Below are 27,188 nucleotides of genomic sequence, written 5' to 3'. Positions count from 1 at the left end.
ATCACACTACTTGACGGGAAAAGAAAAAAGATGGAGTATAGTGAGCCTACTTAAATGCTGAATAGCACAAAGCACATCTCCTTATATTCAACGGAATACTGTGCTGTCATGAAAAATGATGAGGTACACTTGAGTCACCTGTAAATATTCTCACAACTTACTGAGAAAACAAAACATACTTAGTAGTGTGATTGTTACCCCAAATAAGGGTTTTATACTTCCCTTACCATGGATATCCTAAATATCATCTTTAGTAGTAAAGCAGTAGGTAAAGCTATGAACTTCCCCACTCTACTTGTATTTTGGAATTTTTCTCTATAATCACAAAAATGTGAAAACTGAACATTTTCATTAAAGTGTTTTTGGCGATATGAATCCTGAAGGCCCCCAAGGGACCATGACTAAAGCTAGTTTAAAAGTGAACTGAGCCAAGAGCAAGGGATCACACCTATAATTTCAGTACTTGGGAGCTTAAGGCAGGATTGCGGTTAATCTCAAAGCCAGCCTGGACTCCCAGGTGAGACCCAGTGTCAGGAAAACAACAACAGGAAGTATATTGACATCCTAAAACCTGACTGAAATAAATATGATGAAGTGTTTTAAAAGCGAAATTATTTTATTAATAAATATTTAGTAATTTTATTTAAATTAAGTGTAACAACCATATACCATATGCAACCATATACATTTCATCTATTATTTTTAAAAAGCCCAATTGCTTCAAATGATCAACATGCATAGCTTGGGTACCAGCATTTCAATGTTGTCATGAAGCACAGTCTGAAAATAGGCTGTACTTCAAACTTGGTACAGAACTCAGAAGTCCAGATATGATATAAACATTATACTTTTGACTTCAGCCTGATTACAAAAGCTGTCTTTTAAAAATCAAAGCAACGTATGTCTCTTTGACATCCATTCAATGGGAAAAGAACTCTGTGAATACTATTATGTTTGGAGTGCAAAGTCACACAAAGTTCTTATTTGCAAAATGCCTATTTTAGAAAAAAAATAAATCCAAACTAATTTAAAATTCCAAGGTCATTGTTGTTATTATTACTACTGTTATTTCGGTTTGTTGAGACAGAGTCTTCCAGTAGCCCCAGCTGGTCTGGAATTCAGTATGTAGACCAGTCTGGCCTGAATCACTCAGAGATCTGCCTGCTTCTGCCTCCTGGGATTAAAGGCCTGTGTATCATCATGCCCAGCTACAAGATTATTTTTAAAATCAAACCAATGATATCCCAAGTATTTAGATGATTCTCACTCAACTTCCTCTAACTTAACTAAAAATATCTTGGACAACTTATTAATGCTCTTGACCATAACCATAAAAATAACTGTTTATGAAAGTATGTTATATTTAAAGGAGGCATTTGAGCTTCCAAGTAAAAAGATGTATTTTTATAGGCTTAATTTAACAATTCTGACTTTTGTTCATGCAATCCTCTTTATTGGCTAAAAACCACCATAATTTTTGACTCTGGAATATCTTGTTTAGAAAGTCAATGTCTGTAATGATTCTAAAAGTTTCTAAATGTACTCAAAATTCTAGCTTCATATTGTACAATATGGATATTGTACAAACATCTCTTCAAATTGTTATATATCATGGTTATAAGTCACATTAAGAACATTTTCCTTGGCTTTAGGTCATTAATTTTCACCTTAGTGTTTTGCTATACCTATTAATATTTTAGAAGTTTTTTAACAGATAGAAATGTCACTTAATAATTTATCATTATTGCCTGCTCTAGAGTCTGCCAATGTAATGCTTCCCTGAACTAGCCAGCTTTAAAGCAAATATTGGTTTTCTTCCTGTAATTCACACTTGTCTATTGAATCAGTTACCCAATGTTCTTGTAGGATTTTAAACTTTTTCTTAAGAGTCCTTCTAAAAGCTTTAAAATCTGTAACATGTCTCTGATCTTCCCCAACAATAACATGAGACACTCCCTCAGATAAGCAGGAAACTACATTTGCTCCGTGAAACCGGAGCTCCAGGGCTGTCACAGCTAATCTTGTGGCCTCAATTTTGGAACTTGAGTCATTAATAACAGCATACAAGTCCAAATAAATGGTGCAGCGTCGGAACATGTTGAGAGGAGCGTGATCCCATGAATAACGGTATTCTAAATCAGCAATCACGGAGGCCAAGTCTTCAGCGGTATGTTCACTAGGGCTCTTCATTCCTGAAAATACTTCTTTCAGTTGGTCCAAATCTGTATCAACAAAATAGCTATCACCGTAACAATCATATTCATGGGCAAAATGTTGTTTGGTTGATGGGCACATGTGAATCATAAAGCGAGGCTGCCATGGCACACAGGTTTTAGTTCTAAAACACTCTAAGAGCCATTCGGGCTTCACGACATCATGCTTATCTCTAGAAATAATGTTTCTCACTCTGATGTTCTCAGACCCTGCAATTACACAGTATGTGTCTGGGCCTGGATTTTGCACTATGTACCCACCCAATTCTGCAATCCGATTCTCCAGGTCAGGCTTTGGATGACCAGCCATTCCACTCATAACACAAAACTCTACATCTTCAAATACACTGGAAACTTTGCTTATGTTGGAAAGGTCAGGCGCTCTTAAGTGGTCAATAATTCCAATTATTTTCTTTGTTCTGGGGGCAGCTTTCCGCCTTTTCTCTCGAGGTTCATCATCAGCACCTACGAGCAGGTGCTTGGACGCAAGCTTCCCGGATGCTCTCCCCCTCAGCTGTTCCAGGTCTCCCAGGGTCATGCACTCATGCCACTCCTTGTCATCTCTGATCTTCTCGATGCGTGGGAATCGCAGTGTGGAGCCAGTCTTGTACATTTCACTGGGGACAACCTCTGCTGCCTTCACCTGCACGATGACAGAGTTGCAAGGCTCTATGTACACTTCTGGCTTTTCTGTTCCACATAAAATGCTACTTGGTGGAGATTTTTTATGAAAAGGCTTCCAGTGTTTGGCCAATTTCAAACCCAGATCATACAGTTCTTTCATGGTGTATCCTGACCCAACACGGCACAGAGTGTGAAATACAGATGGCCTCTCCCCAGGAGGGGGCTTCTCCGCTACCGCACACAAAAAGTGTGACATCATGCCACCCCGTAAGCCTTTACCCCAATAACCCCCTACGATTAAGATATCCAATTCATCCATTAGTCCGTTGACATACTCTGGTTTAATTTTTAACCAGCCTTCACCCCTTTTGTCCGGCTTGTAAATGGACAGAGGATGTTTAACCATGATTCCCTCTTCTCGCTTATCTATTGCTTCATTTAAGGCATCGACTACTTCATTCTTTGTATGTGCTTGTGTTTTCTGTACTATTTCTATCCTCCCTTGTATGGGTGTAAAGGTGGAACTCAGGATCTCATGCCTCTTTCTAAGGGTCTCCCGTCCTAGCTTCTTATTATTCACCATCAACACATCAAAAACACAGTAACAAGTCTGCAGCTCAGAATCTTCCACCATTCTCTTAATGTCAAACTTAATCCCCTTTTGCATGAAAGTCTGTGTGTTTGGGTTATAGGCCATCATCTCCCCATCAAGGATGCAGACCCGCACATCTTTTCTGAATGTGTTATGAATGAATGGGGTAAGGGAGCCTTCCTGTGGAGAAGCTCCAAACTGATCAGTGTAGTTATATCCATTTCGGGAGAAGTACTGATACACTTCCCCATCTTTGTGCATCTGCATCCGCTCACCGTCCAGCTTGGTTTCAATGTAGAAACTCTGGTGTTTCATGTCCTTCTCCACACGCTCAATATCTGCAACTGCAGCTAACATTGGTTTAAAGGCAGAAAATAAAGTGATAGAGATGTCACTGAGTCCTACAGAGGGATCATGCAGCTGCCTACAGACCTTTTCTAGATCTGTGGTAACATTGTGCAACTCAGCAGCATCATTATGAAAAATGGAAAATATAGTTTGCTGACTGACACCAAGCTTTAAGTCCTTTATAATCATGCGTATCAGCCACTTCTGCTCAAGGGCTGAACTCTGAGTTATTAGTTGAAGAAGGCTCTTCTTTACTAGATCTTTTCTTTTGGCAGAGTTATTGCTGGCAACTGAGTCTAAAAGTTCATTCACCTGCTGGATGGTCAAGCTTCCTTTCTGTAAGCATCTTGGCTTTAGCACAAAGTAAGCAATAACGGCAAAGTCTCCGGCATCTGTGTGCATTCCAGTCGGTGTTCTGTAATTCAGGAGCTTCAGGGCATCTTTCCCTTCTCTTGGTAAATTGAGCAATTCAATATACAGCTTAGCGAGCATAGTTTCTTTGATTCCATAAGCCATTCTCTCTCTCTCTAACTGAGGAAGAATAAGCCTCATTGCTGGGTAAAAAGAATCCGTAACATTCTTTTTGTTCTTATGAAGGGCGTCATGAAATTTCCTCCAAGAATCTAAAAATTCCTTAAAGTGCTTGATTTTTTCTGCACGGTCTTTGCTTTTCTGTATTCGTTCTAAAGTTGAACATAAATCTGCAAAGGGGACATGGGATGCAACAGTTTGTGGAATTTGTGAGGCAGCCATAGCAGCAACGGTGAATCCTCTGGTTTTAACTAATAAAGCAAAAAGAGAGTGACTGTAAGAATTAAACAAAATTCAGATAGATTCCCATTAAATATTTGAAATAGGGAACTTACAGATATAATCTGGACTATAATAAATTTTATTAATGCTTATTCAAGGAAAATAGAGCAGTCTTATAAAAGATGGCTCTACATATAATTGCAATCTTGAAAAATAGTTTATCTCATTTAAATGCTAACATGCAGTGGGTTATTATTCTACCTCCTAATTATTTAGCACACACTATAAGAGATTATTGCTAAAAATATAAGCAAAAATCAGCTGCGACATACGCTATTTCTGGGCTTCTATATGTTTCTTCTCCCTCGGATGATGATACAGCAAAAACATTTAGAACAAAGCAGTTGCTCACTGGCCTGAAAGCTGAGTTCTTAGGCATTTTGAAATCCAAATCTTGGTACCATTCAGAAAAACAAGCAACAGGTGTCCTCTCCTCCAGCCGACAATACTTCTGTTTATACTGACTTTCACTTCATCTCCAGTATGCCAAGTCCCTTTGGCATTCAAAACCCAACTCAAAATATTTTCCCTATCATAGCCTAAATTTGCCTATTTTACCATAGTTACAGAAATATAAATTCACTATTATATTCGTTTGTATATATTTTTGTGTCAGTCACTCTGACATGTTCAGTGACTACATATGAGCCAGTTGCTGTGCTAAGGTAAAGGTAGTGTCTCTGCTTTAAGAGACTGTATGTTCTGTAAAGAGCAGGAGAGAACTAATTATAATAACATTCTAAGTGCTTTATCAAAAATAAAATTAAAACAAAATGCCATGATTGTACTGTTTCATCAAAGACATCTAAAATCAAAGAAACAATGGAGTAGGGTCTACAATATTCCTTAAAGTAGTTACCACAGGTCTGAAACTTCATTGAAGTTTTAAAAATTACTGTTAGTTCTATTGGAATCTGTAAACATCAGTTATTTTAATGTGGCATAAACTATGTACTATTAAGGCAAATTAATTTTCCAGAAAGATTTCAAGCAAAATGTATGTTCTGGGAATCTAAATCACACTTTATCTTGTGATTTCAGATACTCCTTAATACAGCAGCATGTTCCAGAAGTAAGGAGAGCTATTTCATGCAGAAACTCTGAGATTCTCCATGCTCTAGTTTCCTTGCCCCACAGAGTCTCACATACAAAGTCGGGAGAGGTCAGAAGTCAGGTTGTAATTTGTGCTATCAGTGGTGAATACAGTGCAGATTTCTTTGCTGAATGAATGACTAAATGCCTACATGCAATTTGTGGGAAAGCACACCAGGAAAGGCCAATGGGCTGGCGAAGCAGGAACACTCTGTCTGCATTGGTAATGATTCAAGCAAGTGTTTAGCAGGTCACAGAAAAACAACTTCTTGTATAACTTTCTACAAAGGAAACTCAACTAACCCACTGGGTCTGATCAAGAGATAAGCCCACCAGGGACTTTACCTTGAGACTTCTGTCAAGTTTGGTTAAGTGCTTCCTCTTGCTGGATCTGGTTTGCATAACTGACTGCATCACCTGGTTCCAAGGAGCACATATGGTGGCATATATGGTGCACAATGCTAGTTATAATTTGTGTACAATGCATGCAAAATGAAGTATATTAAGAAATATTTTTTTGAAAGTTCAAGTATTGGTATAAATTTTCTGTAGGTCTAACTGTACATTCTATATGTTCTCAACATTTCCTTCAATAAATCTCAGGGAAAAGACTCAGAAGGCTTTATAAGAATGAGAAATTCAGGCAATGGTGTGAATACACATGTTATCTTAAAATAACTAGGATTTCAGGTTACTATAAAAGACATAACATTTTTTTTAGAATTCCCATTGATTTTTACATCTCTCCAATTTAATTTTTTTGCATTCTGAGGTTTTGAGTTAATGCTTTCCATTTGCAGTAAGAAAAAAAAGGTTGTTACTAGGGTTCTGGTGCTGAAGTTCAAATGTAGACTCTTAACATTTAATATCTATGTGGTACAATTAATATAAGCCTTGGTAAATGAATCAGAAATATTAACCAGGGTGCTTAATAAAGTACATGGCATTGGTAAATCCTTGAAACTTTTGTTACTTTAATGCTTCTGTCAGTACAAACAATTAAAATCTAATGGTGCAAAACTCTAAGCACAAAAGTGGAGTGTGGGGAAGGCTGCTTCGCCTTTCCACGCTGGTAAAGTACAACTTTCCAGAGAACGAATGCACGCAATCGGTACTCAATTATGAATTCTTCCATCCTGTGGCTGCCAGGGCCACAACCAAACAAGCCAGCATATTGGACATAGCGAACACGAAAGCCCTATTTTATTGGATGAAAGTTGACAGAGCAAGCGAAATTTCTTTCTATTAACCCTTGACAAGCTATTTCCCCGCCTTTCAGCCAGCACCTTCCACCGCCCTTAGTGCAGAAGGGTATCTGTGAAAAGGATGCGCGGCGCGAGGGATGCCTAGGGATCCTGAGGCCATGAGACAGCATACAAAGTATGGTTAAGGCTGGCATGCCTGCCACTCCTCCTCTCCCAGGCCCATGCAACCGGCGCCCTCCGGATCTCAGCAGGTGCTCAGCAAAACTTGCACCAAGTTGAGCTTGTACCTTTGGCCGGGCCTAGGGAACACCCGCAGTCCACGCACCTGAAAGTCACAGGAGCCCTGTGTCTCGACAGGACCCGGATCACCCCTCGGCTCTGCTTCAGCCCCCACTGAAAAGCCGGTTCCCTCCAGCCAAGCCCCGCCTCCAGTGCTCACTCGCGAGCCTCGCTCAGTTTCACCTCCCTTCTGACTGCCAAACCTTTGTCAAACCGGAAGCTGACGCCGCAAGAAGCCGGTTCCGCCAGCTGTTGACTGCGCAGGCGCAGTAGAGACTTGGGCGCAACTGCCCTCTGGAGCCGCTTGCAGAGTTGCAAAGATGCTCAGGTGGGCAGGGCGTTGTGGCTCCGGGTGCGCCTGCGCAGTAGGGCCTTGCGGGCTAAGTCTGGCTACCATTCCTCCCTGCCATGATCTCTAGCAGGTGCGTCCGGCCGTTTTCCAGACTCCGCCGTAGAGCGCTTGCTTGCTGTCAGGATCCCGGCGCCTCAGCGAGTGACAGTGACAACCTCTCAGAGTTCTGAACTTCAAAGAGACCTAACCACTCTCATTTCCTTGTTTGGTGGTTAAACCTGGAAAGAACAGGGCATCCTCCTTCCCAAAGCATATTTCACGGGGAGACGGGGGGCTACAAAGATAGGCTTTTGCAAAATTATCTTAGGTCCTTTGTCCTTCATGACGTTTGCACTGTTGAGTTCTTGTGTCAATATAAAAATAATACATAACTCATAATAATGCGTAATTAAAGAAGTATACTTGCATGGTCTACTGATTCTACTGATTCTTTTACTATGCATCCAATTATTTGAAATAACGTTATTTGGTAAAGTTTCATTGAATATGTACTAAGGTTCAAGTGTACTAGGTATTAAAGAAATGAGAATATAACCCCGTTATTTATAACCCAGAAACTCTTGCCTTCCACTGAAATGTGGCTATGATCTGCCCTCTTCCCCATGAGAATTCAGAAATTATGAATAAAGAGCGAGAACAATTTTTACAATTATTTTCCTTTGCCATAAAATGTTGCTTTAAAATGAAAGTGAGACTTGCTGTACTGGGCTCAGATGAAACCTTAAGAGTGTTAAATGCTTTTAGGCTTTGTCCAGTGTACAAAAAAATCTTTCAACACTGACGGTTCAGAGAGGTAGTTTAAAGCGGAGGCTAGGTTCCTAGGGCTGCTTGTCACCCACAGCCATTTTATTTAATTATCTTCTACATTTAATTCACCTAAAGTTCCCCGATATTTATCTGAAATCATCTGAGATGTAAAATCACATGGTACCGTTTGTGACCATTTCCTCAGCCCCACTATTCAAATGAACAAATGAACTTACTTTGCAGGAGCAGCAGCAGCAATGTCATTAGGAAGCTCCACTTGCTGGTCCTGTGAGACAGCACTTGCACAGTTGTGCATTACTCAACATCCACTGAGCCTCTACAGTGTAAGATAAGGCGGAACTCTGTGTTGCTGATAAGAGACCCATGCGAATTAAGAAGGTTACGAAACCTTGAAATTGATTCAATGCCCTGTGTTATGAACCATGAGCTGCATGGTTCAAGTGGAACCAAGGCTCTTTTTTTTTTTTCCACTAAAGAAGCTTTAGAGTTCTATAATTATTAGTTTATATAATGGTGACTTTAGCATTTGGCATTTATTAGGCAATAATAATAGGAAGCTATGAGCCAAGAGCCCAGCTCTGACCTGGAACTCTCAGGTAGCAGGATAGATTTGTTAAAAGTAACCACGAACCAACAGGCAAAGGAAACCTGTGAAACTGTGTAAAAGCAGCTCAGAATAGGGACTAACCAAACAGGAGAGGAAGCAGACCCCCTAAAGTAACTTCTCAGTTCAGTTTGTTATAAAAGGGTAGACCATGAACCTGAGTGTCCTCTAACATGTTCCACCACATTTTCAAAGTGCAGTTCAAACTCTGAGAGACTTAAAAGTTCCGCATTCTTTTTCTTTAAAAGGGACCTGAAAATAGTGTAAGCGTCAGGCCCACATCTGCTCTGAATAGTCCACTGCGGTGTAGGTTAGAAGAAAGCGGGGCTCTGGGTTTTATCTCCTCATCGCTGTCCGAGCGCTAGAGTTTCTCGGGTAAATACAGTGTGGAAGATTCACTGGGCCTGGCCACGAAGCTGAGGCCGAAGGGATAGGACTGAACTGGAACTCGCAGCCCGGCTGCACCTCCGCGGGCGATATCATGTCCCATCCCGGCTACCATCGCCCGAGTCCTTGACCCGGTTTCTACGCATGCCCGGAGGGGCGGGCTGGCTTTCCACTCCGGGCAGGAAGACCGAGAACTGGTTATGTAGGGACTGGCGGGGGATTTTACCGGCGACACCCGCGCGGGGGCCGGAAGTACAGCCTGGGTGAACCGCGGCGGACAAGCTTCGGGCTAATTGGCGACGGCAGGGGCTGCCAGGCCGGAGGGGGACGATGAGGAGCGGCGGGGACGACGCGGGGCCTCGCTGCTGCGCGGAGCCCGCCTTGGTGCCCGCGGCCGACTGCGCAGCCTGCCCGCGATCCTGAGTAAGTGCGGAGGAAGCGGGAGCTGAGCGGGGGGCTTCCAGACCTGCGCCCCGGGCTTCCCCACCCGACCCCCGACCCTACCTGCTCCCTGAGCTCCCCAGGCTTTCCCACCTGCTCTCGTACCTGCGCCCGGGACTCCCCGCAGGACTCCCAGACCTGCTCCCCAGGCTTTCCCACATGACCCCCGCCCCCGGACCCGACCTGTTCCCGGGTTTCCCCAGGCTTCCCCACCTACCCCCAGACCTGCGCCCCAGGCTCCCCGCCGGACTCCCAGACCAGCTCCCTGGGCTCCTACACCTGCCCTCAGACCCGACCTGCTCCTGGGGCTCTCCCACTTTGCCCGGGACTTGATCCTCGGCCCCCGGACTTGTCCCCAATGCATCCCTGCGTCGCCATTCGACTCCAGTCCCAGCCCACAGGTGCAGAGACCAGAGGGCCCCCCCCCCCCCCCACCGCGGGCCCCCCCCCCCCCCCCGCGTGCTTCCCTTCCTCTGCCACCTCCAGCTCCAGGGAAAGTAACCCAGCAAACCTCATGGCGAATCTGAGGGACCGCGCTTCAGTCCTTTCTGACAGGTGCACAACCCAGGTACACAAAGCAGGAAGTTCTAGGGGGTTAAGGAAAACAGGATCGCGTTCACCGCAATCCAAGACACTTTGCCAAGGGATAGACTTTTGTCTTCAGTCATCTTAAGCGAGAATGCATTAAGGGGTATTTCTTGGCCAAGATATTGTAACCAAAAATAAAGATCACCGCGCAGCTCTATCATATCTTTACTATGCAGTAGTAGCTGAGTTGCATATTGGCCGTCAAGTTTGATGTTTGGTTTCTATGGGTCCTTCCTGTCATTTGGCATGAATTAGTGTTTGTATGTGTATGTAACACTAATGACCCATTTTTCACTAAAGTACTATCTTATCTCACTATATGAGTTTATGATTGTCCATGTGGAGTTATGTCATAACTGCCCCCCTACCTAAGAGGTCAACCCAGCTGTGCAGTGATTGAGTAGGCAGCATACTCTGCACCAGGCATTGCTGTATACCCGGAGTATACAGATGACTACTAACATAAGGTTAGGAGGAACTTCTAGCCACAGTGGTGAGCACCACCTGGTAAGTGGGTCTGGGTGGCAGTTCAGAGAAGGTCCAAGGGAAGCTTTCTGGAGGATCTGTATTTGGAGCTTAGTTTTAACAACAACAAAAAAATCGTTTCCCTAATAACTATTTCTTGTGACCAAATAGAGTAACTGCCAGTTTCCCATGTCTGTCTGAGCAGAGTGGGGTTCCCAGTACTAACTGTGACTTATTTGCTGTGGCAGGTAATAAAATACTTGATAACTTTGTCCCAAAAGTGCTTGCATTTTATCTCACTATCATGTTTACTTTTAGCCATAGTTCAGTGAAATGCTTCATCTTGTTTTTATATATTAGTAAGTACGTATTCGGAGAGGCCAAGCAAGTTGAAAGCAAGCTGACTTCTACACTTGCACATACAAGTAGAGCTTGGCTTGTTGCCTGTCGCTTGGAACCCCAGAGGCACTTGCCATCCACTAGCCAGGTTATCCTGGGCCAACTGTATGACTTAATACAGAAACTCTCAGACCTGTACTGTCTAGCTCAGGGGAATTTGTTTCTGTTTTCTCTGTTTTCATTAATATAGAGCTCATTTAATCCTCCCAGATTCTAACATCTTTCTAATTCTTGTTTAGCTGCCTCAGGTTTTCCTGAGGCCCTAAATTACTGTTTTTAGACTAGATCTAAAAACCTCTGGTTTTTAAAGATGTTTGTCAAATGGCAGACTTCCTAATATGTTATGTTATTACATCTTATGTTAGTGCTTTGCCTACTGGTTAGATCCTGAAATAGTACATTCTGCTGAAATTACTTGCAAAGGTGCAGTATTTCCAGGACAAGACTGTATACATTTAAAGTTAGCCTGGGAACCCAGCTACTTCTGTGGCAACAGCTTCATATAAGAAAATGAGTTCAAGTTTTGTGTGTCTAGTTTGTAAATTAACATGTAAAGCTTTGCACTTATAATTCCAAACCTCCTGTATTTCACTATCATTCTAACATCAGTGTTTACATTTTAAGGCTTAAGATTTTTTTTTGTTGTTTACCATTTTTCTTACTTGCAGATATTTATAATCTCAGAACAAATTGTCATTGGCTTTCATGGTGACAATAATCTGTCATCTAAGTTTTTATCTAAGATGACTGTATTTGCCAGTGTTTCAAGGAGGAAAACACAGAAATGTTGCTAAATTCCTACCTGGTATGATTTTGGAGACACCTGCTCCTGCAGGTTTCTATGATCTTTGAACCATCCAGTCACCCTCCAGCATCTCTGTAGGCAGAAGCTGTTCATTTGTTCCCCTAGCACTATTAATACACTTGTTCAGTATTGATGGCATGTGGGTGACCATCAGGGAAATGGATAGCGCATTCTGTGGTGTCTTTAGCACACTGATGGCAGCTGTTTGTGTTTCCATTTCAGCTGTGCAGCTGGCACAGTTTCATAACTTCCCAGTGCTGAACAGGAAAGGAGAAAGATTGATGTAAGAATGCTGGACCCAAGTGCTGTGTTACTTGAAATGTGGTTGGAAGCTGTGCATTCCCCTAGTAATGAATGAGCATCTGGAAGTTCTCTCCCCTCGTGATGTGGTGAGAGATCTTTTGCTGAATTTTCTATTATTCTGTCAACATGCATATGTTTTTCATGAGTGAGGATTTCTTAGAGAAACATTCCCTAAAATAATCAACTTTGACAAGCTTTTTTACTATAATTCATTGTTAGCTAACTAAACAGTGTAATTCACATATAGGTAATTTTCAGAGATCTTGCTATTGGTAGAATCAATGAACCAAATATAAACTGTACTTTTTCCACTAGAAATAATTAGAAAGTACTAGAACAATTTTATCTGTGGGTGATTTTGACCTTTATTAATATATACTCTATCACAAAAATAATACTCTTAGTTAAATGATAAAGTGCATCCATTCTTAAAGTTAGAATTTTATTTTTTCATACATTTGTTAGACTTCAATTTTCAGATAAAATGTTACTGGATAGAGAACCTTAAATATATCTATAACATTATGCAAAGTAGTTAAATAGTATGCTGTTCTTAATTTTCAGGACTCAAGTTTGTTGGGGAAAGGCTGTAAAATTACTTATATTAAACAGTGGTTCTCAAACATCTAGGTTTCAGGAACTCTTTAATTTTTTTTAAAGATTTATTTCAAATTATGTATATATGTGGGAGGGGTGCACATGAGTGCAGATGTCCACAGAGTTCATAAGAGGGTGTCATCCTCGAAGCTGTACAGATGGTTGTAGACTTCCAGAACTAGGTGCTGGACACCAAACTAGATCCTCTGCACGAGCAGTACATGCCCTTAACCCATGAGCCATCTCTCCAGCCTCAGGCCCTCTTTATAGTTTGAAAAATTATTGAGGATTCCAAAAATTCTTTTCTTTATTTGGGTTACATAGATTTATGAATGTGTTAGAAAACAAAAGAAGTTTATAAAGTATAGTAATATTGATTACACATTAACATAAATAAGATTTCATATAAAGGTACTGTAATTGCAGAAATAGGGATCTGTCTGATTGAACAGGCATGGGTCTTGTGCATGCTGCCAACATTGTTGCCAGTTGAAGCAAGTTCCCTGAGGCCTGAAAGCCTCTGTTTCCTTATGTTCATACACCAACCTTGGCTCTTATAATCTTTCTGCCCCCTCAGATAAAAACCCAGCATAGAACAGGGAAAATGGGCAACAGGCCCCAACCCTAGCTAAGGAACTATTGGCAAATGATTACTGTGGGGTGAGGGAGAATAGATCTTTAAGGGAGTGACTCTAGCTATGCTGACTAGACTCCAGGGGATGAACTTGCAGCGAGGGACACCTGGGTACAAATGCTTCACCAGATAAAACTTAACATATGAGACAGAACACCTGAAATTGTGGGCGGAGTGGAAGAGAGGAGGGAGTCTAAATTTGATTAAGGTCTACTATATGAAATGCACAAAAACTAAAAAAATTTGGGAAAAAAGGATATGACATCATTTAACATTTAAAAAAATCCCTTTCATGTCTGCATGATAGAATACAGGTTGTCATGTTGCATTCAGGCTCTCATATGTAGAATATGAAGAAATGAGGCCCCAGCACTGCTGTTGTAGGCCGAGGACAGAGGTGTTCCTAGTGCCACAACACACATAGGAGGTAGTTTGTTAAAGGTCAATTACCTTGTGGCATTTGAAACTTGAGGCCTGTACACTGAAGTCCATTCATTGGTTTGTCTTATATGTAGAATGAATGTTCTGTGTTATACTCAAGTCAGATTAAGCTCATGATTCAATTCGTTGGCCATTTAGACTATATTGGTTTATTTAGTTAGGCATTTCTTCCTAACTATGTTTAATCTTCCTTCCATGTTTAATCGGTTTTCAGAAATCACATTTGTTAGTATCCCCCACTGCCATAGTGCTGTCAGAAAGTCTTCAAGTGTTAGCACTTTCAAACTTCGTTTTCCAGAAATGTCTGTTAGACCCCTAAATCTGAATAACTGCAATAAATGCAGTTTATCAGCTGCCTCTTAAATACTGTCACCTAGAAAAGGCATCTAGAGCAGCAACAGTGGAAGTGTATCTGGGCCACAGTGCTAGACGTGCATACACGTTCCATGCTGTGACAAGTCACGCGAGCCTGTGAAGGTAAGCTCAATGGCTGAGCTCCAGTGAACAGTCTTTATTGTTCTTCAGTGCTGCTCTGCAGTGAGCCTGGACCCTCCTTTACTGTGAGCTTAATAAAAAGGAGGATCGTGTGTCTGCCAGTGCAGCTGCATAGATTCTTGCTAGGGCACTGTGTCGTCTGTCATTGTGTTCTTACTGCAGAATTCTGCGCTATCTTGCTATCTTCTGAGAACCTGAGACAGAAAACCATCCATTTTACCCGGGGCCTGAAAGTTCATGGAGCTTAACTGCTCTGATTTCCTCTACAGTGTCCTTGCCAAATATGTATTTCCATTATTGGGATACTTCGTGTTTCTATGAATAATCCTGCCAAGTGATTAAAAATAAGTGGTACAGCAGCTGCTTGATGTGAAGTAAAAAAGAATCTTAACCCTGCAATTAGGTTTTGTCCTGTTTTTAAAAGATTGGCTTAAGTTTTCATTTGACTTCCTAAATAAGCAACCCTGATAGTATCCTGCTAAGTGACTGAAATGATGCTGTGAAGGACGTGTTAGGTTTTGGGTTTGTTTGCTGTATTTGTTTGCTGTATTTATGGTTGACTGATCTTTGCTGTTCTTTGTCTCCTCCATAACTACATGAACTTGTGTGAGGCAGTTACAGTCACAGGTGCACATTGTTTCTCACCCGAATGGCTCACAAGCTGCTTGCAAGCTGCTCAGCAGATCCTGAGCTACCTGACAGCAAGAACTGTCGTAGTTTGCCATTTTAAATGTGCAGACTCTAAGCAGCAGCACTCACAGGGCAGACCTCCGTGTCTATGACATTCTTTCATCTTTAGCAGAGGATGTTTTGGAATCCAATGATCTCTGCTGAGTGACAAGACTGGGAAGTCCACTGTGGTGTAATCTCTCTGGTGGTCCAGACTGGGTTGACAGCACTGTTGGGGGCCTACAGTGGTATTCTGAGGGCTCAGGCCATTAGAGATAGGCATGATTTGGGTTTTAAACTAGTTTTCAGCTAACAGTTTATAAGATACTTAAATAAGGGTTTTCAAAAACTGTGTTTATAGCTGGATGTTGTGGCGCATGCCTTTAATCCCAGCACTTGGGAGGCAGAGGCAGGCGGATCTTTGTGATTTTGAGGCCAGCCTGGTCTCCAAAGCAAATCCAGGCTAGCTAGGGCTACAGGGAGACTCTGTCTCAAAAAGACCAAAAAAGCAAAACAAACTGTGTTTATGTGTCAACCTGTGTGAGTAATTGAAATGCCCATGGAGGCCAGAAGGGGGCATTGGATCTCCTGAAACTGGAGTTAAAAGCATCTGTAAGCCACCATGTGGGTGCTGGAAACTGAATCTTGGTCCTCTGCAAGAGCAGTAAAGTTCCCTTAACCACTGAGCCTTCTCTCCAAGACCCTACATAAATTCTCCTAAAAATAGAACCCTTTGTATCTTCCAAGAACACCTGTCAGTAAGTGAGCACATAAGCTCATTAGCTGAGCCTAAGACAAGTAGTGTCAGCATGTTCACAGTACTGCCATGCATAATTAGTGACTTTTTATGCTGTAATGCATGATTAAATTTTAGCTTTTATATTCTGTGTTGAACCTCAATCAAACCTGTGTTTAGTATGTGGATTTATTTATGTTTTATTTATATACCTTTATTTATAGTTATATGTATATATGCTTTTTTATTAATACATGTAAAACATTTGATGGGAAGCATAAGTTTAGGGTAACTTTGAGGTGTCAGTGATGCATCAGATATTGGAGAATGGAAAACGAGAACCTCGGTGAAGAATAAACATGTGAACTGGGAGGAATTCATTCATAGGTATGCTAGTGTCTTGAGAATGTAAGCACTAAGGGGAAAAAATCAGTTGTTTGCTTTCTGTTCCTTTAATAAAATACTTGAGAAGATCACCTTGTAAACAGGAAAGATATATTATGGCTCACACTTCCAGAAGTTTCTGTCAATATTGCTTTGCTCCATTACTTCATACCTATACCAGGGCAGTATGTGGTGGCAGGGACTGACTGATAGAGGAAAACTGCCCACCTCATAGTGGTCAGGAAGCTGAGTGAGAGAAGGAGACCGGGTCCGAATGTTCCCCAGTGATCTAATCTTCTAGTAGACTCTACTTAAAAGGTCCACCTCCTCCAAGAGACTTTTAAGACTGTTGGTATCCAAAGGGCAACAGGAGGAAATTCAACAGACACTGGGCTGAACCTTGGAGATGCCTGCACTTGTGGTGATGTACTATTTGGATATACTGCACTTGGGAGGAGCTGATGAGAGTGATCACCACATCAGGGTGAGGTGGTTCAGGGTAGACGGAGAAAAACTCACCAGATCTAATGGCCAGTGGGGTTTATTCTGTATGGGAGGTTTGTGTTCATGTCCAGGAGCTTACTCAGATTCTCAGGACTTTGCTGGGAGTGGTTAAGTGCAGAGAGTGGTGGTTCTCAGACACTGTGATATTACCAGGTCAGATCCGGTAGTGTAGCAAGGGCAGAATTGAGAACCAGGAAGAAATCAGATAACTCTTAGACCATCATGGGCTAAAATTAGTCATGTAGAAGAATGACACAGAAGAAGTTGGTGGTGGGCTTCTTCTATGCTTGTCATAGAACAGGTCTGATAATTTCTACTATATAACCCATCTACTTGGTAAAAACCTCAACTTCAAGTAAACTCATCATTTGATTGTTTAAAATGCTAAGGTGTTAGTTAGCAGAAAGTACATTTGAGCATATAGGATAACTGGACAGAATTCTCTCCTGATGATTCTTCATTAAATATTTTGCCACATAGGGTATACCTGGAGCAACACTTTGTTACCTTAGTCATCCTGTTTGACCTCTCGTGTGGGGGGACTCAGAGATCCCCAGAACTACCCTTGGCACCAGCCAAGCTGTTTCGTTGAATGGTGAGGGTTAAAAACTAATGTCAGCATCCGTGGTAGCTCAGGAAAGATGGCACATGATGGGGAGCATATCCCACTGTGGTCCAGAGCAGGTTAAGAGCATCTCACAGAACACTGTTTTGTTAACAGGACGTGGGTTTAGGACTTGGCATTCAGCAAAGGATAAGCCCTTCCAGATGGTGTCCTGCTCAGAGACCCTCATGAAAGCTCCCCCTGGCATTCTCAGCATCTCTCACTGCTCTCATCATCCAGATGGAGCTCCTCAGAAGAAGTTTGGTTCACCCCAGTCACAGTGTTGCATAGAAGCTCAGCCAATAGAAGCTCACCTTTCTCAGATTCTCAAGGAAATAACCCTGGAAGGTTAACTGTAGGTCACTTTTTTGTGGGAAAGGAGGCAGGTTTTATTAACTCATTATTTGATTAGCAAACTAGAAATAGAAAACTCACCTAATGTTGTCTGTTGCAGCATGTGTTGACCTTATTAGAGGTAGCATCTGGTTTCATTGGCTGTCAGGACATCCAGGTCTGTATGAAGTTGATAGCATACATCAACAGATCACTTATATTAACTCTGTTTGCAAAGAGTTTCAATGAATTTAGTACATTTTAAAACAAAGCAAAGACCTCTTTGAGGGACTGGAGAGATGGCTCCATGGTTGAGTCCTGGCTGCTCTTCCAGAGGACCTGGGTTTGGTTCATAGTACCCATATGGCATCCAACAATCGATTGTAACTCTGGTTCTAGGGGATCTGACACCCTCTTCTGCCTTCCTCAGGCATTGCACATACACGGTACAGTTATATTCGGGCAAAACACTTAATATACATAAGATTTTTAAATTTTTTTTTTTTTGCAAATTTTTTATTGAACTTTTGTGTATCTCATACAGAACGTCTTAATCAATCTTAATCATCTTTATACTTTATGCCCCTTTTCCCACTGGTACCCTTCCATAGCCCCCCACACTGGGAGTCATACATTCTGTCATTTGTGTTAAGGCCTATCATGATAGTCTCTCCAGATGTCCCTCAGTGCAAGTTCATCCACTGGGGTCTAGGCAGCCTATCTAGAGTCCCTCCCATTAAAGAGATCAGCTCTTCCTCACCCAGCACTAATCAGCTACTAATAATTCTTTGACTAAGATTGGGGCTTGTTGCCCATTTTCAGAGTTCTGTGTTGGGATTTTGTCTGCTTGAGTTTGCATGGGTCTTGTGCATGCTGACTCCATTGCTGTAGGTTCATATGAGCAAGGTCCCAAGAGCTTGTAGGACTCTTAGGTCATGCACCTCCTCCCTGGCTTTTACAGTCTTTATGTCCCCTCTTCTGCAGTGGTCTCTGAGCCCTGGGTGGGTAGATTTTAATATAAAAGTCCTGTCCAAAGACCCACACTCTGTAGACTCTTAACCCTCCATGCTTTGGCCATTTGTGACCTTTTGTGTTCCTGGCCCTCTATTGCCTGAGGGAGATTGATGAGAATTGAGAGGTGCATTAATGTCCTCTTTACCCCTTGTTCTATGTTCTGTGAGCCTTAGGTGTAAAGGTTGCATTGTAGATGTGCCACTTAGACTTGTGTAATTCATAGACAGTGTCTGAGTATGACCAGTTGTAGAACTCTGCTATAGTCTCCATCTGTTGCAAAAGAAGTTTCTTTGACGAATGGTGACTGGAATACTTGTCTGTAAATATAAGGATCCATATTTTGCACATAGTAAGAAATTAATTTGTCTAGGGATGTGACAGCATTGATGTTTTCTCTAAGATATAAGACCTCTCCAGCCATCTGTAGTGTGTATTTGGTTATGTTTACAGCACCATACATGAGTTTCTTCCCATTTCGTAGGCTTTAAGTCCAATTAGGTAGCTGCTGATTACCCCCAAGATAAAAGTGCCACTACTGCATCCATGTTGTTTGCTGTAACACGTACGATTTTAAAATTAAATAAATAAACAAAAGCTTCTTGATGTTGGTTCGTGTGCCCAGTTTTAAGCATCTTTGAGGTGGCATTATGATGAAATAGGGGCAGAGGTGGCTCACACACTGGGTTATGCATCCTCATTCTAACCTGGCTATCAACACAGGAAAACACAAGCATATACACTCAGATTTCATCAGAATGCTTTAAAAACTAACAGCCAATGATAGTATTCAAAGTGAGCTCCCAGCTGTGCGTACCACACACACTTTTAGTCCCAGCACTTGGGAGGCAGACCCAGAGGCAGAGGCAGGCAGATCTCTGAGATGGAAGCTGGTCTGGTCTATATAGCACATTCCAGACTAGCTGTGGCTACAGGGAGACCCTGCCTCAAACAAACAAAACCATACAAATGAGCTTGCAGTTATTCCTGCCTCTGTAATATAATAACCCACTATAAAATTATATTTATCATAACTCCTTTAAAAGTAATTTTTCAGGATTGTTTTGTGGAAAATTCCAAGCTTATTACTTATTCCTAACCAGTTACACAAACATGCCCCACATTGTTGGACATCCAACCCTAAGCATAAATGCCCACTGCTCAGAATTTCCTGTTTCTTAGAAACCTAATAATTTTGAAACATTGCAGGATTATTCACATAGAAGACATTGCAGTCCTGAAGTATATATAGCCCTTAGGAGAACAGGAACACGGCCGCTGCTGGCTGTACAGATGGAAATTCAGTGGTCTGCTGAAATAGAAATTAAGAGGCTTTAAAAGAAACGTAGAAAAGAAACATTTCAAAATGTATTGTAAACTTTAACCATATAAATTAATCTATACAGATGCAGATACAGACTTCAAATTTCAAAAATGGGCTTCTTTCATGTATTGGGAGCTTTAGATTTCCTTGTTATACAATTTTTTTTTCTTTAATTAAGAACTTGAATTTGAAGCTGGGCATAGTGGCACACACCTTTAATCCCAGCAGGGGAATCTCTGAAGTCAAGGCCATCCTAGTCTACATAGCAAGTTCTAAGCTAACTGATACTACAGGGAGACTCCCTTACCACCACCACCCCCAAAAAGCAAAAAATAACTTGTATTTGAAAACTAAGTTATTTCCTCGATGATTATTCAGGAACACTGTCCGTCTTCTCATGATTTTAGATTTTTCTTCCCTGCATGTACTTAGTAAATCCTGACACTGGTATGTATTTGAACCCCAAAATAAAACAGTAGATCAAGAACTACTAGTTATGGAATCAAATAAAAATTTTCTCTGTGGCTGGCCTTGTGTAGGCCTTTAAAAAAAATCTCATTTTATTTAAGAACACTCCAACTGGAAGTGGGTGACAGATATGGCTGTCAGCAGGTGTTCAAGTGTACTCTCCCTGCTGGCTCATGGAACTGATATTTCAGTTACTTATTTTTAGCCACGCATCATTGATAACAATCTCTGTCAAAGATGGGCTTGACTATGAAAAAAAGAAAACAATGAAAGAACAATTAAATTTTTGCCTTTTTCCCCCCTATAGTCACCTTAGATTTTGTAATACTGTAATGTATACATGGGTGGGCATACAGGCGTACATGTGTACACACATGTATGTATGATTCCAACCTTTGTTTTTCTGAGACAGGGTCTTACCAAATATCCCTGGCTAGCCTGGAACTCACTGTGTAAACCAGGTTGGCCTCCAAGTCACGGAGATCTGCCTGCCTCTGCCCCTAGGGTGCTGGGACCAAAGGCTTGAGCTGCCTTGCCTAGCAATTCTAACCGTTTGTGCTCTGGGTTACTGGGCCAAAATTGATATCATCATCTTTACCATTACTATTACTGTTACTTTGCAATGCTGGGGCTCAAACTCAGGGCTTTATATATGCTAGGAAGTATTGTACCACTGATTAATCCTGTATGTGCACCCTCCAAATTATTTTATTTTGGTTTATAAAGTTAATGCTGATTTGCTTTCAATTTTCCCTAATACAGCCTACAAGCGCAAACCAAAATTAGACGTCAGCTTTTAAAAAGTAAACCTTGATGTTAGGTGGGAAGTTCATGTGCCTAGTTTGTCATTGAGACTTAACTGCTGCAAAGGAGTACAAATCAGCCATGTATGAGCTGCTGACAAATGACTGTGGCAGATGAAGGATTCAGTGCGTTGGGCTTGTTACTCAGCCTCTACAGTGTGTCTCAGTTCCTGTTAGCCAGTACATGCAGGGTTAAGGTAGTCTTTTTTGAATCTACTCTACACTGGGTTTTACTTGGTCTCCCATAAGCTTCTTGTCTTGCAGCTCCTTCTTGAGTAGACTTGCTATAACTGGGTGGCAGTGTTTAATTCTGGGAATCAAAAAAGGCTGTACTTGGTCTGGAGAGATGGCTCAGCAGTTAAGAACACTGGCTGCTCTTGCAGAGAACCCAGTCCTGATTCCCAGCACCCACATGGAGGCTAACAATTGTCCGCATCTCCAGTTCCACGGGATCCAAAGCCCTCTGTCCTCCGAGTCCATTGCATGACAAGGGTGCACATACATACACTCAAAACATAAAATAAAAACTAATTAATTAAAAAAAAAAACAGAGCTGTGGTATTGGTCAATGTTCAGAATGACTCATTTGAATAAAAACCCAAGTGTGAGGACTAGGGGGTAGGTAGCTCACTTGCCTAGCAAGCAGGAGGCCTGGGGTTTGATTCCCAACACCTTCTAAAACTGGGTGTGGATGTGCACACCTTCTACACACTGGGGAGGTGGAAGCTGGAGGATCCAAAATTTAAGGTCATCCTTGGTTGTAGATAAAGTTTGAGGCCAGCCTGGGGTAATTTAAGACTTTGTCAAAAATAAAGAACAAAAGAAAGAAGAAAGAAAAAGTGCATGTGAAAGCACATACATAGTGAAGCCATTGTGAAAACTCAATGAAGCCACTGAACTCTTTCAACCAACCTAATTTTAGCTTGATTTTTTTGATAGTCATTAAAAACTATTTACTAGAGTTAAGAATGACTTTATGATAGTTTATTAGTGTTTAAAAGAGAATTTAGTATTAACATTTGGTAGATAAATTTAAGTAGATGGATAATAGGAAACACAGCTGGTCTCAGGTTCTTTTCCTGCTTAATGACACTATACATACGCTTATTTTTGTTTAATTTTTAAGGTATAATTTCACTGTGTAGCCAAGATTGGCTTTAAACTTAAGTTCCTCCTCCCCAGTGCTAGAATTATAGGTATATACCACATCACCTGGTTAAATTTTATTTATAAAACCAAAATTGTTTTCTGGTGGTTTTGATTTTTTGTTTTCTTTGTCTTATGTGTTTTAGTAATCTGTATAATGTTTTGTTTAGTAAGCATCTTGCTTCCTTTATGTCTGGTTCTCAGAATCTGTGCATCTGTTTCATACCTGCCCCCCAAGTACTTAATGTTTTTCAACATAGTTGCACTCTGTTGAGCCCATGGCCTGACTTCCCGCATGCCACCTTGCTCTTGTTACAGTACTAGCTATCTGAAATTTGGTATTAGTCTGAGATCAAGTATATATTCTTAAGCTTATGTCAAAGTAATACAGTGTCATAATTATTATTTAAATCATTAATTCATTTAAACAAATGAAGTTTATGCAAAATTTTAAGTAGAGACCTTTTTTTACCCTAGTTTGTTATTTTTGTTTTGTTTTTTGTCTTTTTGAGACAGGGTCTCCTTGTAGCCCCAGCTGTCCTGGAACACACTGTGTAGACCATGTTGGCCTTGAACTCACAGAGATCTGCCTGCCTCTGCCTCCTGAGTGCTGGGATTAAAGGTATGCGCCACCACGCCCAGCCCTAGTTTATTTTTTTTATTTACAAAATCTTTCTTTTTTGTGAAGTTGACAATAAATTACCCTGGTTAATTGCTCAGTTAGATTTTGTTAGTCCCTCTTTTTAAAAATAGTTTGTGCTGGATATGTGTACACAATTTAGTAGCTGTACCATGAGCTTTGAGTTCTGCTGCTTTGCCTCCTGTTCCTCTTGTTTTTACCAGAGTGAATGTAGGTTTGCTAAGGATAAGTGAGAAAGACCTGAGAGTGGGAGGGGCTTCAGAGGAAGACAGCTTCCTTGGTTGGAGGGGCGTCAGGAGAGGACATCCTCCTCGGTGGGCGGGGCTTCAGGAGAGGCCATCCTCAGTAGGAGGGGCTTCAGGGGAAGACCAGCCTCCTCGGTGGGAGGGGCTTCAGAAGAGCATGGCCTCCTCAGTGGGAGGCGCTTCAGGAGAGGACAGCTTCAGCAGTGGGAGAGGCTTCAGAAAAGGATGGCTTCCTGGCTCTAGATCCTGGATAGCAGCCACATGTACTAAATCTCCTCACCTCTATCTCCTCATGTAAAACTGGGAATGGTGGCAAGCTATTTTTCTGTGGGATGAATGAAAGTACCTAGTAGGAAATAAACACCTCTTGAACAGTGAATAGATTTGATGAATGTTTCCTAACTACAGATTGGAAGATATTGTAGACTGGAGACTAATGTGGAATTACAACAGGTTTCATGGGTAGAGTGACATAGGATCCATGGATACTGAGTTCATCTCGTAGCGGACCTTACCTTTCCATAGGTACGTGGCAGATTACTAATTTTCTCTCTCTCTTTCTCTCTCTCTCTCTCTCTCTCTAGGACACCTACGCAGAGCTACAATGGAAAAGTCCTGGATGCTGTGGAACTTCATTGAAAGATGGCTCATAGCCTTGGCTTCCTGGTCTTGGGCTCTCTGCCGCATTTCTCTTTTACCTTTGATAGTAACTTTTCATCTGTATGGAGGCGTTATCTTACTTCTGTTAATATGTGTATCCATCGCGGGCATCCTGTATAAATTCCAGGATGTCTTGCTGTACTTTCCAGAACAGCCATCTTCTTCCCGCCTCTACGTTCCCATGCCCACGGGTATTCCACATGAAAACATTTTCATCAGAACCAAAGATGGAGTGCGCCTGAATCTGATTTTGGTGAGATACACTGGAGACAGTTCTCCCTATTCCCCGACTATAATTTATTTTCACGGGAATGCAGGCAACATAGGTCACAGGTTACCAAACGCACTGCTCATGTTGGTTAACCTCAAAGTTAACCTGCTGCTTGTTGACTATCGAGGATATGGGAAAAGTGAAGGTGAAGCAAGCGAAGAGGGACTCTATCTAGATTCTGAAGCTGTACTAGACTATGTGATGACCAGGCCTGACCTTGATAAGACCAAGGTTTTCCTGTTTGGCCGTTCCTTGGGAGGAGCGGTGGCTATTCACTTGGCTTCTGAGAACTCTCACCGGATCTCAGCCATCATGGTGGAAAACACGTTCTTAAGCATACCACACATGGCCAGCACTTTATTCTCTTTCTTTCCAATGCGTTACCTTCCTTTATGGTGCTATAAAAATAAGTTTCTGTCCTACAGAAAAATCTCTCAGTGCAGGATGCCTTCCCTCTTCATCTCGGGACTCTCCGACCAGCTGATTCCGCCAGTGATGATGAAGCAGCTGTACGAGCTTTCCCCGTCTCGGACTAAGAGATTGGCCATCTTTCCTGACGGCACACACAATGACACGTGGCAGTGCCAAGGCTACTTCACTGCACTCGAGCAGTTCATCAAGGAAGTGGTGAAGAGCCATTCTCCAGAAGACATGACGAAGACGTCGTCTAATGTCACAATTATATAAGGCTGCCCTCTTGGTGAATGCCTTGCATTTTACATGTGCAGAGTGATAATGTTCTTTCTAGATGTGGTATGTCTGTACTCTTGCAGAGTGACGTTGCACTTGGGAAGGACCCCAGCATTACTTTCTGATGATCCAGCAGTTTTTTACATTTGAAGAACTGTAATTCTCCAGATTATTTCATATTTTCATCAGAACTTTCAGGCTAATTATATATCTTAACTTTAGTTAAATATGTCAGTGTAATAGAAGTTATTCAGAAGTTTCTTGTTGCTTAAGTGGTATAATCTGTTGTACTCAGAAGGCGGTCTATGAACAAGAAACCTTTGAATGGCATTCTTTTGGTAAACATTGGGACAATCACGGTAAGGAAACCTAGTTCTATAACTGCATTTTTCACCTTAAACATTAAAATGAAGTGCATGGTGATTATTTTATTCCTTGACATATGCAATGCAATGTTTTTAATGTAAATAGTGGTTACATGCTAATGTATATGGTTACCTGGGTTATATCTATTTTTATGTAAATTCTATTTTGTTCTTGGCAAGAAGTGAACGTAAGACCTGTGTGCAGGTACCGTTGAACTTTGCTCTGGTGAATGCTGAGACCAGCTTTTTCTTAATAATAAATGGGACCGTTTTCTGATATAGATGTGCTGTGTTTTTGTTAGGTGCAGTCTGGATCATGGCTAAGAGGATAGAAATTTATAATTTTACTGCAGCTAACTGCATATTGAACTTTTTAACATTTGATATTTTGATGGCAAACAGAATTTTAGCCTTTGTCAGTTTTGTAAATCTACAGCTGAACCATTAATAGCACTCATAGTAAAGGTTAGAACTTGCTCAAAAATTAAATTAGTCTTAGCACATCAGTATACAGACTGCTTTGTGGAATTCCCACATCTGACTCAAATCCTAGTACATAGGATATGCCAAACTCAACAAAGTCAAGATCATTTATTGAACTTTTTGAAAGTAGAAGTTATAAAAACAAAGGCTAAACAGGCAACTTCTGTTAGTTTAATATTCCAGTTGCTGTGTAATGAACTACATCAAATGACAGTCTTAGGAAATTCAATTATTTATACATTTTTACATGTGGAGATGAAGGATTCTAGAGCCTTTTGACATAGAACTGATTATACATTTAACAGTTACATAGCTAGCTAGCTATAGGTGGGAAGTAGCATTCAGATATATAGAAAGTAAGAAAAACTATCTTAAAAAAATAAGCGCATTGACGCCTGCAGAAATTTATCTTCATAGACTATGAATCACGAGATAGAGTTGTGCCAAGTCATTTTCAGACAGCCCTCACCAGGTCGATGTATTTGAACCTGTACAATGTCAGCATGAACACACTGTCTCAGACAGTTCAGCTTTTATATATGGCCTTCCACAGGTAGCTAGAACAGAGTAATAAAGAGTCAGTAATCTTGACCTTAATTTCAAACTTGTGTGAGCATAGAGCTAGAAGTACTTTTGCCAAATAGCGTTCTTAACCTTCGTTTTATGAGTGTTTAGAAAATGATGTATAGCAAGTGTAATTTCTTTAAAAAGAAATGCTTTTCTATAAGTTATTAATTGTAAAAATCTTGCTTTTCTGAAGAGTTGGTGAGTCATCATGGAGGGTTTATTTTATGTAAATTGACACTGATTAAAGACTGCTTTTCATTTGTCCATCTTTGCTGTTAGCATGACTGTCCTGAATACCAGTTTACTGAAAAGGAAGGAGGCAGCAGAGAGTTGTCTAACAGAAGTCAGCTTCCATGGCATCCTTTTAATCAGTCCTTCTGTTTGCAGAGTGCTAAATCCCATGGTCTGTTTAGTGAAGTCATTTGGACTGGAGGAATTTACCAACATTAGTTATAATTACCCTGATGGGATTCAAAAGTGTTTTCTTCATCAGTGTTCTCTGTGCTGCTCATGTCTTTTTGCTGAGCCAGGCCGTGAGGGGTCACAGAGCTCTTTGCTGCCGTTCTTACCTTCCCTCCTTTGGAAGGAGCCTTTATCTCTGTGGCAAAGTGCAGAGGCTGTTCAGGGATGCAGGCATCTTTCTTTATCAGCTTTTATGTTTGACATTATTTCTTTAGATTGGTAGGGGGTAGAAACAAACTCGGGACTTTTGAGGGGCCATGAAGGGCCCCTGGCATCATTTTGAAAGCCTTGTGACTTGGCCACAGTGATTGGTCTCATTGCAAGGTGGCTTCTTCATGATCCCTCCATCTTGTCCTTGTCTCATGGGATTGGGCATAT

At 41.3% G+C, this 27,188-nt stretch overlaps 2 protein-coding genes across 6 annotated transcripts; one reads left to right on the top strand and one right to left on the bottom strand.

The window, feature by feature from the left end:
* Nucleotides 1–611: 611 nt before the first annotated feature.
* Lig4 (DNA ligase 4) lies at nt 612–7,479 on the bottom strand. Of its 4 annotated transcripts, none has more exons than XM_029557222.1 (2): nt 7,175–7,479; nt 612–4,559 (listed from the first exon to the last, which is right to left on the bottom strand). In XM_029557222.1, exon 2 carries the CDS (start codon nt 4,528–4,530, stop codon nt 1,795–1,797), a length of 2,736 nt encoding a protein of 911 aa, XP_029413082.1. In that variant the 5' UTR covers nt 4,531–4,559; nt 7,175–7,479; the 3' UTR covers nt 612–1,794. The 4 variants fall into 4 exon arrangements, with proteins under 4 accessions (XP_029413082.1, XP_017650384.1, XP_008853418.1 ...); XM_017794895.2 differs by having other exon boundaries at nt 7,327–7,479; XM_008855196.3 differs by having other exon boundaries at nt 7,213–7,477.
* Nucleotides 7,480–9,441: 1,962 nt separating this feature from the next.
* Abhd13 (abhydrolase domain containing 13) lies at nt 9,442–25,474 on the top strand. 2 transcript variants are annotated; one of them, XM_017794894.2, is made up of 3 exons: nt 9,442–9,700; nt 12,198–12,364; nt 23,897–25,474. In XM_017794894.2, exon 3 carries the CDS (start codon nt 23,917–23,919, stop codon nt 24,928–24,930), a length of 1,014 nt encoding a protein of 337 aa, XP_017650383.1. In that variant the 5' UTR covers nt 9,442–9,700; nt 12,198–12,364; nt 23,897–23,916; the 3' UTR covers nt 24,931–25,474. The 2 variants fall into 2 exon arrangements, with proteins under 2 accessions (XP_017650383.1, XP_008853417.1); XM_008855195.3 differs by lacking the exon at nt 12,198–12,364.
* The last annotated feature ends 1,714 nt before the right edge of the window (nt 25,475–27,188 follow it).

The sequence above is a fragment of the Nannospalax galili genome, unplaced genomic scaffold (assembly GCF_000622305.1).
Source record: "Nannospalax galili isolate Female #2095 unplaced genomic scaffold, S.galili_v1.0 scaffold267, whole genome shotgun sequence".
In the NCBI taxonomy this organism is placed as follows: domain Eukaryota; kingdom Metazoa; phylum Chordata; class Mammalia; order Rodentia; family Spalacidae; genus Nannospalax; species Nannospalax galili.
This window is presented reverse-complemented; position numbering and strand designations above follow the sequence as displayed.